This window comes from Convolutriloba macropyga, chromosome 14 (assembly GCF_964194025.1).
Source record: "Convolutriloba macropyga chromosome 14, txConMacr16.3, whole genome shotgun sequence".
Taxonomy (NCBI): domain Eukaryota; kingdom Metazoa; phylum Xenacoelomorpha; order Acoela; family Convolutidae; genus Convolutriloba; species Convolutriloba macropyga.
Genome location: NC_134481.1, coordinates 38,962,866 through 38,978,067, shown reverse-complemented (window position 1 = coordinate 38,978,067; position 15,202 = coordinate 38,962,866). Strand labels below are relative to the sequence as shown.

The window sequence follows — 15,202 nt, the reverse complement described above, 5'->3', positions numbered from 1 at the left end:
ACAACAAAACACGAGAATGCCTCACCAAACAAACTTAGCACGAGACAACCAAATAATAAACCTTAACAATTCAAACACATGTTAAAAGAAGCAGTCATCACCCAATCGAAGCTCGCAAGGGCCACGAAACGTCAACAACAACATAAAATAAGAACACACTCGTCACCGATCCACATTGACATCTCAAAGAGGAAAAAGTCGAAAACAATCGAAAAATTAGACTTAGCAACGGACTTGTCAGCAAAAATTCCAGCAAGAAACCCAACCTCGTCCTCACCAAAGGACTTTATGCATGCCAAGACCTCCCCGAGAAGACACATGGATAAAATAGATAACAAAATTAGAGCAAACAAACAAGAACAATCAGACAAAAAATCCTCCCAGTTTAAAAAATCTGACAGCAAAACAGATTATGCATCATCACCATCAAAAAATCAGAACCAAAAACCCCGCAAAAAGACAAAGACGACAACTCAAAACAACCCATTGCAGTCCCACAACCACAACACTCATCTGCATCCATACTACAAAAAGAAAAACGGCAGAAAAATGTTGAGCATGATTCAACATCAGATATCGACAAAGAATCAGTAGCACAACTCGACAACAATTATTATTATTATTACTGTTGTTCTTGTTGTTATTATTAGTATTTCTTTCGATCCATTTGAAGTTTCTATGATTTTCAACTCCTACGCCCGTGACAATTATTGTATCGTCCAGGAAACTATATGTGTTTTTAAGGCCTTTTGAGCGTAGTATCTATTGCCTTTTGAAATTCTGCTGGCATATCAGTTAGGCCGTAGAAACCTGTTATGAATCTGTACGTTCCAGTGGCTTGATCACCTATGATGTTGAAATTGCAATGGTTTGTGGTTGCTTCGTCAAGTGGTTATTGGCCATATGCGTATCGTAGGTCGATAGTTGAAAAAAAATACTTCGCTTTCAAGCGACGATTCCGAGATTGACTGTGCGATGTTGTCCATCAGGCAGTCTATATTTTGCATTTGATATTTGTTTTATGGATTGCTTTATTTCTGACTTTAGAGTCCATTGCAAGTTTTATTGTTTTGTCTCGTTTAACTGAAATTACTATAGGTGAAATAAAATTTTTGTCGCTGCATTTGTCCAATTTGATTACGTTGCCGTTCTTTTGTAATTTTTTGAGTTCTTCTTCGACCTGTGATTGTAGGCTGATTGGTATTCTCCGTCCCCTTTGATGAATGGGCGTGAAATTTGTTTCGAATTTTGATTTAATTGTATGATTTTTTGATCGCCCTATCCTTTTTATTAGGTTGGGAATTTTTTTGGTTATTTTTATTATTAAGTTTTATCCTTCTAGATTTTGTATTTACAATCTATGTCACAGTATTACACTCTATCCAACCATTACACTCTATGTCACAGTATAGTGTGCCAACATTTCTGATTAGTGTATTCGTAAACCTGCGCAAGTTTGTAGGAATCGTCTTACGGCTCCACCAGCTGTTCTTATCCATGTCCTGTTCATGCGCCATTCTTTCGGTTACCAAACTGTTTGAACTACCTGAATCCACCATTACCAAGTATTTGATGTCATCAAACTTTATGTGAAGTTTCGTGGGTGTGGGTGATACTTAAGTGGGGAAATTAAGTTGACCATGTAGTCGTCCTCTGAATCCTCTCTGATGATCAGTATTTCATTGCTTAATGAAACCATATTTATTTGTTCCTCATTCTGTGTTTCATCTGATTCAAATATACTGTTGACATTACTATTGTTAGTGCATCTGTTCTGTTTGGACCTGCAGATCCTGACTAGATGATTGGGTTTATTACATCTTCTACACGTCTGTCCGATGGATTGACACTTAGCCCGATGTTCTTTCGTCCAGGGCTGTCCACAGTTTCGACAGTTATGTTGCTGGAATTGTTGTCTGTTTGACTGATTTGAATTGCCTCTGGGCAAATTGTACTTGCCTCTGGGCTGGCTAAAGTTGCCTTGATAGTTTCCCCGATATCTGGAGCTAGAGATGGTTGGGACTAGCTCCGATCTTCCTACTATTGATATCATTGAAGGGTCTGTTGTATTCTTGGCTTGTATAGCTAATTGGCTTCGTGCGCCTAGTTCGATGCTGGTGGCTAATTCGAGTGCCTTTTCTGGGTCTAGTGTTACCTTTAAGAGCTCCTTCTGAGTTTCCGGGTTGGTCATGTTGGCTGTAAAGTTGTCTTTTAACAGGTCGTCTTCCAACGCCCCCAGTTGGCAAATTTCTTCAAAGGATCTTAGAGCAGAGTAGAAATGTCCATGGTTTACCCTTTTGTTGGCCTCTTGTGAGCATTATGTAACGGTCACATGTGACGTTCCGTGGTCGTATGAACGTCAGCTCCACTTCTTCCCATAGTTGCTGTGTTGTGATGTTCTTGACGTTGATGTGGGGTTATTTCTTGGTATGCATTCTGCGTCCTCCGATTCCAATGATAAGGTAAACCGTTGATTTTGCTCTCTTATCGGTAAAGCACAGCACCCCTATTCTGTCATTTAGACTACAATAGTTTTTCCATTTGGCTGCTGCCTGATTTCATCTTTTGAGTCTCTCGCTCTCCATCGTTTGGATTGGGGTGTGTACTGTTTGTTCCTCTACGGGTTACGGGGATATTGACTGTCGTCGGTTTCTCTCTTAGGGGGTCATCAAGTTCAATATTTGTCTTTGCAACGAGGGCCATTTTCAGTTGACTTCTCCACTTTTCCCATGGTATTGGTGGGTTTGAACTGGGTTTTTCCCCGAATTTTTCGAGACCTAGTATTGTCTTTCTTTTTCCCGCTGACTGCGCCATGTGATACTGGATCTATGTGATGATGATCTACACTTGTAATCGAAAAGAGATTATTCAACGCACAACTGTATTTAATGCTAGATAAGACAGAACTGCAATTAACTATTTGGCAGTCTGCACCTTGTTGCGTGGTACCAGTCAACTTTAAACATAGGAGACAATCGTCGGACGATTGCAGATGGTTAGAAATGTTAAGATGTACATACTGCTTGGAGGATTTATTAACTTACTACATCATAAAGTGAGATTTTCTATAAGTGTAGTACTCAGGTACCAAAAGTATTATTATTATTATTATTATTATTATTATTATTCACATTATTATTATTATTATTATTAATTTTTTTCTTATTATATTATTATTAATTTTATTATTAATATTATATTAGTATTATTATTATATTTGCTGTTTTGTGACATTTTCACAAAATGGATAAATTGTAACCAAAACGTAATTACTACAGTTGTAACTGAAATAACTATAAAGGTCTACCCCAAACCTACTGTTATTGATTTTCAGTTTTTTTTCGTCTTCTCCTTCATAATTTTATAATTCCATTGGTTCGGAATCAAAGAAAAAAAATTTTGCAGAAGACTGCAGTCCTTGCACACTTATTCCCCATTTTCATTGCGAATTCAGTTTAACTTCAGAACAAGTCGAGTTGCTCGCATGTAAACGTGAAAAAAGTTCTGGTTCTCTCTGGCAGGTTAGCATTTTTTTCTTGCAGGGACCGGTGAAAATTGTCAACCGATCTACTAATGACCATTTTTGTCATGCTTCGAGTAGTAGTTTTGATTTACTCCATCTGATTTATCTTGGCTTAATTCAATTTAACTTTAGAACAAGTCGAGTTGCTCGCATGTACAAATGAAAAAATTTCAGGTTCTCTCTGGCAGTTTAGCATTTTTTTCTAGCACGGATTGATGAAAATTGTCTACTGATCCACCAATGAGCGTTTTTGTTGTTCTTCGAGTAGTAAATGTGATTTACATCCACTGTGAGAAAGTTGTGCTAGTGTGCCCAAAAGTGTGGAAAATGCACAAAAACACGTGTAACGTAAAAACTTTCTTCCCGAAAAACAAAAAGACAAACCTATTTCTACTGACTGAAAAAAAGAAGAAATCCAAATGGATCTCGCAGGCCCCATTACAAAAAAGAATACAGATACACACATACTAGTAACAATAGAAAGATACTCCAGATATACTCTCGCAGAACATTTAATAATTGTGATACAGATACAGCAATAACATACCTAAGAGACTACGTCAAATTCCACGGTGTAACTCGAACGATACGATGCGTCAAATAGATAACTTGACATCTTCTGCAAGCATAATCATATTAGATTAATCCTTTCTCCCACAGGGGATCATAGAGGAACCAGAATGGTAGAATTAATAATCCAAACTCTAAAAAGAAGGTTGGCAGCACTCAACATAGACAAAAAATGATCAAAGGATTCACTTGAATTAAAAATATCAATATCACAGAAAATATAAAACACATATCGAGCACTACATCAAAAATTTTACCGTTTGGAGCACACTCCGGAAGAAAACCGGAGAAAAAAAACAAGTAAAACTGTGAAAAAACCGCAAACAAAATCTCACTTATGATAATATAAAACAATTCTATTTAAAGACCAATGTTCGTTCAGCAAGCAATGTGGACTCCAAATATAGTTTGGACAACAGGTAGAACACACTCATACTCGGAAGATCTCTCCGAAAAAAACCGCTAGCTCGTCACGTCCAAAGGAATCGTAAGCATAACTCTCCTACAAAAATTAAATCTGACAAACTTAGACTTACATTTTGCCACAAAACCTTGGTATTATTTAACAGAAGAAAAACGTAGCACAAAAAAAATACGAGAAAAGCACGAGAACCACAAGGTACAATAAATCCACTTTGGAATACAATTCCAGATGGAAACATCACAGATTACACAACACACACCATAGCACTTAACACCCGCAATAGAGACAACACTTCAGAAAAAACGATCTTGCAATAGCAACGGAAAAAATAAAACCTGTTACCACATTGACATAAGAGCAAAAAAACAGTCTAATGCGTATTGTACTATGTAAAACGGTAAGATAAAACAACAGAAATCAACAAAAATATAAACAATTCTGTTTATAAGTACACAGGCAGATCCAAACGGAACAACACAGCAACAAAGACCAAGCAGATGAGGACCAAGCAGAACCATTCACTCGCCCCGGTACACCACAACAAGGTGCACATTAATCAAGGAAGAAAACCAAGAGAAAACGCGAGAATGCCACACCAAACAAACTTAGCGAGAGACAACCAAGAAATTAACCTTCACAATTCAAACACATGTCAAAAGAAGCAGTCATCACCCAATCAAAGCTCGCAATAGCCACAAAACGTCAACAACAAGATAAAATACGAACACACTCGTCACCGGTCCACATTGACCTCTCAAAGAGGAAAAAGTCGAAAACAATAGAAAAATTAAACTTGGCATCAAACTCGTCAGCAAAAAGTCCAGCAAGAATCACAACAGCGTCCTCACCAAAGGACTTTCAGCAAGCCAAGACCGCCCCAAGAAGACAGATGGATGAAACGATAAGACAATAAGAGCAAACAACCAAAAACAAGCAGACAAATGACCCGCCAAGATCGAAAAATCTGACAGCGAAACAGATTATGCAAACATCATCACCATCAAAAAAGCAAAACCAAAAACCCCACAACAAGACAAGGACGACAACTCAAACAACCTACTCATTCTCACAACCACGACACTCGTCTGCACCCATGCAACAAAACGCAAAACGACAGAAAAATGTTGAGCATGATTCAACCTTAGATGTAGACAACGAATCAGTAACACAACACGAGAAAAACAGCCAATAAACCAAGCACGCAACACCATCGCCAGCAACCATAACAAAGCAAGTCGATCAAAGCCCAAGTTCATTGCTCAATGCAGAGGACATTGAAAATTTAAACAGAATATTTGATTAAAATCGAATATTTAAAAGCGAGGGAAGTTTGGTAGAGGAATAGTGCAACCAAATTCATAGATGTATTAATTTGAACTCTGTTCAGCTATATTTACTAGCATTATCATTCCTTGTAGAATGCAAAGTATAAAACTGTAGTCCTACTGGATGCTTCGGCAGTAAACTTACATTTTAAAGCGAACAGCATTCTACGTTGCAGTGTTATGTTAATTAGTTGTAATGTACTGTCTGTCACGTTATAGGTGTTGAACGCGCAACTGTAAGAAGAGTGCTTTTTGCCTAAAACTTTATGGGATATCTGTCTCAAATTCAGTATTGTCGGACTGTTCTCTTTGTTGTATTTGTTCGTTCCCCGCAATTAATTTTATGTTTATTATTATTATTAGTATTATTCTTATTATTTTTACTATTATCATTATTATTATTTTTATTATTATTATGATTATTATTATTATTATTATCATTATTTTTATTTTTATTATCATTTTTATTATTATTATTGTTATTTTTATTATTATTATTATTATTAATATTATTATTATTATTAACATTATTATTATTATTATTATTATTATTATTATTATTATTATTATTATTATTATTATTGTTGTTAATTTTTTTAATATTATTATATTTACTATTTTTATTATCAACAACATTATGATTTTCATTAATATTATTATTTTTATTATTTTTATTAATATTGTTTTTATTACTATTATTATTATTATTATTATTATTATTATTATCATTATTATTACTATTATTATTACAATTAATTTTATTATTTTTACTATTATTATTATCAATATTATTATTATTTTTATTAATGATAATAATATTAAAATTTTTTGTTATTATTATTATTGTTATAGTTATTATTATTATTATTATTATTATTATTATTATTATTATTATTATTATTATTATTATTATTATTATTATTATTATTATTATTATTATTATTATTATCATTATTATTACTATTATTATTAAAATTAATATTATTATTTTTACTATTATTATTATCAATATTATTATTATTTTTATTAATGATAATAATATTAAAATTTTTTGTTATTATTATTATTGTTATAGTTATTATTATTATTATTATTATTATTATTATTATTATTATTATTATTATTATTATCATTATTATTACTATTATTATTAAAATTAATATTATTATTTTTACTATTATTATTATCAATATTATTATTATTTTTATTAATGATAATAATATTAAAATTTTTTGTTATTATTATTATTGTTATAGTTATTATTATTATTATTATTATTATTATTATTATTATTATTATTATTATTATTATTATTATTATTATTATTATTATTATTATTATTATTATTATTATTATTATTATTATTATTATTATTATTATTATTATTATTATTATTATTATTATTATTATTATTATTATTATTATTATTATCATTATTATTATCGCTGTTTTGTGAAATTTTTACAAAATGAATAAATTGTAACCAAAACGTAATTACTACAGTTGTAACTGATAGAACTACAAAGGTCTACCCCAAACCTACTTTTATTGTTTTTCAGTTTTTTTCGTCTTCTCCTTCAGAATTTTAAAATTCCTGTGGTGCGGAATCAAAGAAATAAATTTTTGCAGAAGACTGCAGGCCTTGCACACTTATTCCCCTTTTGCATTGCGAATTCAATTTAACTTCAGAACGAGTCGAGTTGCTCGCATGTGCAAGTGCAAAAAGTTCTGGTTCTCTCTGGCAGCTTAGCATTTTTTTCTAGCACGGACCGATGAAAATTGTCAACTGATCTACTAATGAGCATTTTTGACATGCTTTTAGTAGTAGTTTTTGATTTACTCCATCTGAATTATCTTGGCTTAATTCAATTTAACTTTAGAACAAGTCGAGTTGCCTGCATGTACCACTGAAGAACGTTCTGGTTCTCTCTGGCAGCTTAGCATTTTTTTCTAGCACGGACCGATGAAAATTGTCAACTGATCTACTAATGAGCATTTTTGTCATTCTTCGAGTAGTAGCTTTGGTTTACACCATCTGGTTTTTTTTGGCTTAATTAGTGAAGTTAATGTTACCGTAGCACCGCAAATCGTGACTTCATTTTCTTGATCTGAAAAATACATTCTTGTATGATAAGTAACACAATTATGATAAGTATCACAATTAAAATCAAAAGTAATCAACAGTAATTACTAAAATAAACAGCCAATAGTTCAGTAAGCTTAAAATCAACTAATACTATCATAATCTCTTGAATAATAAAATATGAATGCAAGGTAAATTTACCTAAACTTACCGCAAGTTTCGTCTAACAGTTGCGATTAAAAAAAGCAAGTGAAGATTCTTGTCGAGGTGGTAAGGCCTCTAACTTATAAAGTAAAGTTATAGTAAACTCAGCATTCAGTTTAAGATTTACGAAAACGTTTGAGGTAATTTAGGGTTTTTATTTGAAGTATATCTGCCTTAACTTCTGATAAATTTGAGAGCCTTCACATTTGAAGCTCAATTTTACCGTCCTTAAATTGTACTTATTTATCATTAACTATTCAATTTATTGATCAAATTGTTAATCAAACAACAATATTATTAAAATGAACAGCGACGAATACAGAGAATGGGGAAAGAAAATGATCGATTACTCTGCCAAATACCTGGAAACAATCAGAGAAAGAGAGGTTTACCCGGATGTTAAGCCAGGGTACTTGAAACACCTGATTCCGGAGAATGCTCCCTTAGATCCGGAGCCTTTCGAGAACATTCTAGAAGATGTGGATAGAGTGATCATGCCTGGTATGACCCATTGGCACCATCCCCACTTCTTCACTTATTTCCCGACAGGTTAATGTTAAAAATAAACTTTTGTCAAAATTTAGCTATGGACATACGCGTCAGATAAATGAAGGAAAACAGATGAATGGCGAGGGGGTGTAACTTTGTTTATGGACAAAAAGGATTCGAGAAAGTGTAGAAAATTCGTTTACTTTTACGGGTTCGGGTTGTACTGGTGTGCGAAAAGCTGGGTTTGAAAATATCAGTTGGCAAAGTGAGATAAAATTGTCTGAAATGGGTGAAATGACTACAAAGACTTTGCAGGAATTAAGTCAGTCACAGCGATGATGTCAGAGTGACTTGTGAGCTTGATCATTAGAGGAATAGGGGTACTATGTTGTGGTTAAAGAAAAGATCCAATTACCTTCACAATAAACTCAACCATTCACTCTCCAGTCATCTAACCTATCACAGTTTTAGTGAGCAGCAACATTTATTGCCCAATGAGTTCAATAAACTCGTTGGATTTCCCAATAAACTCAATATCTTCCAAACAAACCTTTAACGAGAAATCTATTTCAAAACTGACGACGTGTAAATCGAAGTCTATATCAAATAGCCCAAAGTTGAGGCCCCAGACGGAAAGTCCATATGTCCAAAAAGTGCCAGACAAAACATGTCTACGTCCAGACCACCCCAGAAGGAACGTACCTATATCAAGATTTTCGTGCGTTCAAAAACATTTGTGCGATCTTCTTGCTGTCAAAAAACCTTACGTCCAGACTTTGTGGCGTCCAAAATTACATATGACCAGACATTCGTGCGTTATAGGCCCCCAATTTATTTGTTCGGTCATATTTTGAAAATTTTGCGTCCATCTCCAGACTCTCGTGCGTTCAAAAACACCAATGTCCAGACTTCGGGCGGTCAAAAATTTTTGTGCGTTCTTTGCGCGTTCAAGAGTGCGCACTAAATTAATAAAAGCTGCTCGATGAAAATATTGATTGAAGGGGGTGCCAGCCACCCTGTCATTTAAGCTTGTTTTAATTTTGCAACTTTTGCAATGATCTATAATTCTGAGCGTGTATTTGTCCAAAAAAATGCAAAATGTTGGAAGCGACTTTCCCTGTGTTCGACGTTTTTTTGGACCCAAGTGAGTTGACTTGAGTATGCGCTCTGTTATTAGTGTTTAATCAAACATCGGCTCCTCAGTTTTTGGTATTCTTTTTTCCGTGCAGAAAGTTTTTGTGCGTTCCAGTCCACTATGTTCCAATTTTCGCTCGTTCAAAGCCTATATCCAGACAAAAGTGCGTTCAAAGTTGCTTGTGTCCAGACCTTCGTGCCCTTAAAGCTGTCTATGTCGAGACTATAGTGCTTTCATTCGTATTTTCAGCCCGGGTAATTTTGAAAGCACGAAACCCGTCTTGTGTCTTTCTTTCCGTGGGGCTCATATTAGACTACAAATGCACAGCGAACCGTTCAATCATTAACACAGGTGGTCAATTAAAAGATCCCATCAACTGGTCACAATTCAGATGTTCATTGCTGCCCAACAGAACCTCTTACTTGTAAAGGACAACACTTTTTTATTGAGAAAACTGACGACAGCAAAACATGATCAACATCAAAACTTGTCAAACATAGTTTCATTTCAATTTTGTTTCGAAAGATGAAACAAAACAAAATCTGAATATCGTCCGGAAAAAAGTTGTTCAAAATCTTGATATCCAGTCAACACCCACCCTTCTCTAATTTCTGTATAACTGGCTCTTTAATTAAAAGGATCAAGCTGAAAAACCCAGCTAGTTGTCCAATCACTCTGTCCCAAAGAATTCTAAGGTGTTCATTTCATGTTCGTTTATGTGCTATAATTCCAGGGAAACGAACATCAACATTGATAAGAACAACAGCAAATATACAATTCAGTTTGCTGGCGAAAACAAAACGAGCACTGATGGCCAGTGACAAGTCCAACAGTCACTGCAACAGGGCGGACTGGAAAGCAAAGTCTCAGTTGAAGACGTTGAATAAAGAGCAAGCTGACGTACCAACATAAAATTATTCTTCACACAACTTACCAAGTTGAAAGGCTACATCAAAAAAACAAAGCAACGACAGCAGAAATTGCCTATCGATGTTTCTTCTAGACTCAAAAGAATTTAGAGGACAACAATTGGCAACACAGTATAAGCCGAATAGTTTTTGAAGTTTTGATGCAGAAACCAAGCGTATGTTAGTAGAAAAGAGTAAAGTTTTGCGATGGGTAATTGACAAAAAACCGCAACCAAAGAAATGGTAGGAATGTCCAACCAAAGACTCACTGAATTCGTGTGCTTAATTGGTTCCGCCAGGCTGCGGATAGGTGGAAAGAAGTAGAGAAAGCCTTGGTTTCAAGAACATAACGTTGAAGCGAAGCAAGCTACCTTTATCGAAGCATCAGAGAGACGAATTGATCAACCATCTGATTTCAAACAATAGAGCAGCTTCAACCAAATAAAAAAAACTGAGTTGCCTACTGTGAGTAGTACAAAACTAGACAGAAAGGGCCTCTCAAGGCGTATAAAGCCATCAAAAAGAAGAATCAGGTATACCACTTCTTCAAACTTAACAATTTTTGTTTTTGTTTCAATATTCGACTGCAAAGAATTCTCGGAAACTATGAAAGTTACCAAAACGCTATTGTTCATGGAGGAAGAAAACACTTCAGGTGAAAACTTGACCGAGGTATTTAAAGCCCAATTAGAGTGCGACGCGCCCCTTTTTTCTAACAGCGAAGTGTCTAGTCGTTAAGCTTCTGTCGGAGAGGAGCACACCGTGACAGCCCCCCCCATTGCAGAGAGTATTTGAGCAGCATTATTCAACAAGAAATCTGGGTTGTTGAGTTTTGAAAAGCGCTAATGAAGACCGAAATTTGACACATCAGTAAAAGACACAGAAACAACAATCCAACCCATTCGACAATGGCAGACCTTCTAAGAGGGTGACTACATGGAATTTTGTTGCCATTCACCCACACTGGAGTAAATTACTTCGGACCTATTGAATGGGAGTTCTTAAGAAGTGAAATGAAGAGATGCTAGTGCTGCTTCTTTACTTATGTAACAACCAGAGCACTACACATCGATGTTGCACTGTCATCATACATCAAGTCACAAGAATTATCAATGACGTGGCTACAACGGCATTAAATTCGTTGGAGCAGCTAAGAACCTGGAACGATTCATTAATGAATGTTACAGAGCTGAGAGTGACAGTAAGCTCAGATAAAGATTTTTTCAAATTGAACCATTCGGGAGCGCCACATGGGATCTGAGAAAAACTGGTTCTAAGTTGCAAGAAAGTCATGAGTTCAATCGTGGTCAGTCGATGACTCAATGATGAGATAATCAGCACAACAATACTACTCAGCAATGAGTACTCTGTCAACGTGACGGAAAAAATTAGTGCATGTAAACCAAACCACTTCCTCTTAAGACAAAAAAAGCAAGACCTCTTTTCATGCCAACCCTTAAAGAGCACAAAGTTCTGAGGAAATCTATCGTAATGGCTGATGATTATGCGCAATTGATCTTGCAAAACAAGGAGTGGCAAATCTCTTACTCAATTTAATCAAAGAGCGAATTGGTCGAAAGAGAGCATTTGTAAACTGATATAAAGGGAACCTTTTTGGATGGTAGATGATTCATTCAAACGATGTGATCACAAAATTGCACAAGGAAAATTAAACAGGCCAGAACTCACTAACTGTGTTTCCATGATCGATATTAGGGCAAACGATGTTGACAAAACTGCAGAGCAGAAGCTTGAACCAAAAGATCAACAGAAATAGAAAACCAACAAAAGCTTAAGGAATCAGGATTTGGCAGAACTAGAAAAAAAACAAAACACATATCACAATGCAGAGAATTATATCCTGGAGCTGATTAAAGTTGCAACACGTTGTTAGGATAATTTATAAGCTATTCATAGACCAACGGACCCGGCTTTATGGACCCCGCTTTTGCATAATTTTTGTTTATGTGGCTTTTTACTTTCCTATTGTGCAGAAGTGATCATTTATGTTTTCCATGTTTTGTTGAAATTCCTTAACTGTTTGTTTCATGAACTTTTATTCTTGATCTGAGAGCGACAAACAGCTCAAAAAAAAGTTAATTGAAAGTGGACCAATCTGGAGCGCCACAAGTTGCAAAAAAATTATGATTGTAATCGTGATCAACTGGTGACTGAATGATGAGGTAATCAGCACAACAAAACTACTCAGCAATTAGTACTCTGTAGAAGCTCGGGAAAAATTTAGTGCATGTAAACCACTTCCTCCTAAGACAATAAAAGGCAAGCTCTGTTTTCATGCGATTAATAAAGAGCACAAATGTCTGAGGAAATCTATCAAAACGCCTGAGGATTATGCCGAAATGATCCTAAAAACAAAGACTGGCAAATCCTTATTTAAATTAACCAAAGAGCGATTTGATTGGAGGAAAGCGTTTGTAACCTGAAAGAATGAGAACTTGTTTGGATGGTAGAGGATTCATTCAAACAATAAGAACACAAAATTGGACAAACATTTAAAGTTTTTACTGGCGTTGATGGCGTCGTGCGATCAAAAAAGATCAAAAAGGCACATGGAGAGTTAATCAGGCCAGTCCTCTGTAACGGTGTTTCATGATCAAAAACAGGGCCGCTGATGTTGGGGACACTACAGAGCAGAAGCATGAAACAGTAGGTTAACAGAATTAGAAAACAAAAAAACACAAGATTAAGAACTCAGGATTTGGCAGAAATACAAAAAAAAACAAAACACAACCCTCGATGCTGAGAATTGAATCCCGGAGTGAATAAAACTTGAAGCACGTGGTTATGATAACTATTAAGCTATTCATGCACCATCGGGGCCAGCTTCACGGACCCCGCTTCTGCATTGTTTATTTTTATGTGGCTTTTTACCTTCATAATGTGCAGGATTGATCTTTTCTTATGTTTTGCATTTAATGCTGAAATTCCAAAACTGTTTCAGAAAGTTTTATTGTTTTTGTTTATGTTTAAATGCCGTATGCTCAAGGCACACAGTTTTACTTAATTGGCAGCATTAATTTTGTCAAGAAAAAGAATATTGTGCAATTACTAGACATTTACAGTTTTTGTTTTGATCGAAATCACTTTCTTCGATTACACAAATTAGGAAAAAGTAACTGATGCGAAGGTTGAGATTTACAAGTTGGTGCAGATTTTTAAACGATTATATATAGCAAGGATACACTCATTCGGCTGAAAATTTCAGTGCAAGAGTTAACTTAGTTTTTTTTTTTAAAAAAAAGACACTCTTAAATTAGTCTTTATGAAAACGTTTTTAAAAGGACTACGGCATTATACTTTTCGACGAGATTACAAGTCAACTGGATATATTGAAGAACCAGATTGGTGTAAAACTTGAAAAACAAGTTTTTTATTGATTGGGTTTAAGCTGAGCAGCCGCGGCATTTCTTGAAAAGCTCATAATATCACGACGTTTTGTTGCTAATACTAACCCTAGTGCCACTATCATCTTTCAATCCGAGAACTCAAATCACAAACAGATCTTAAGGACTGTAATTTGGCAATAAAATTTTCTCATGGGCGGTTGCCTCTATTTTCTTTGAAGGCAGCTTTTTTGCGTTTGTTTGTGTGCGTGCGAGTGTTTATTGTGTGTATGTGTGTGCGTGTTTGTGTGTGTGTGTGTGTGTGTGTGTGTGTGTGTGTGTCGTGTGTTTCTTTCTTCTCTGTGTATGTTTGTGAGCGTTTTTGATTTGCCTCTTTGTATGTGTGTTTGTTTTGAGTTTTTGTGTGGGTGTGCATCTTTGTGGCGCGTTTGTGAGGGTTTTTTTTGTAAGCGTGTGTTTGTGTGCTTACGTTAGTGCGTTAGTGTCTCTGGGTAGTGTGCATGTATGTTTCTGCATGTGTCTGCATTTTTGTGCTTTTTTGTGTCTTTTTGGTATGTGTTTTGTGTCTGTTCTTGTGCTTGTAAGTATGTTTGTTTTTTTGTTTTTGTTTGTTTGCGCTGTTGTTTGGTTGTTTGTGTTTGTTTTTTTTGGGTTCTTAACCTAGTACTACAGCTTCGAGGCAAAAAAAAAACAGATTTCCAAAAAAGTTTAGTAGATTAGTGGACAGAATGTTATACTTTTTGAATTTATTTACATATTCAAAATAAACATGACTATTTTTGCCATTTACGCCAGTATCTTATGATGACGTCATCGAAATTGCGAAAGGCGTGAGGAGGTGAAAGTGGAACTTTTTTGAAAAGGTTTTAACGTTTAAAAACTGCAAAATAAACGTGATGAAGTGTTGGGTCGCACTTTTGGCCATTACCCACCGTTTGAAAACTACCCCAGGGTTCAGTCTATTTTAACAATTGGTTGTAGTGCCTCTGATTTATCCCTTATTAATGAATAGATTTTTTTCACGTCTTAAAAGAAGTTATAGAGACATGTAGAGATGCTAAATGTCTTCAAAAAAATTAGTCGGAGATTATCTTGATTTTTGTTAATTGTCGTTGAATGTTTCTAAGAGACTGTTTTATTTGATGACTCGCATGTCTCATTTGTGCAGACTGTTTT

The 15,202-nt window shown here is 35.0% G+C and overlaps 1 protein-coding gene across 1 annotated transcript in view; it reads left to right on the top strand.

The window, feature by feature from the left end:
• The first annotated feature begins 8,076 nt into the window (after positions 1-8,076).
• LOC142353587 (aromatic-L-amino-acid decarboxylase-like) overlaps positions 8,077-15,202 on the top strand; it is a 34,539-nt gene continuing 27,413 nt past the window's right edge. The window contains exon 1 of the mRNA XM_075405872.1: positions 8,077-8,678. Within this exon, the coding sequence (XP_075261987.1) occupies positions 8,432-8,678 (247 nt within the window). The 5' untranslated portion in view covers positions 8,077-8,431. The remainder of the gene's footprint in view (positions 8,679-15,202) is intronic.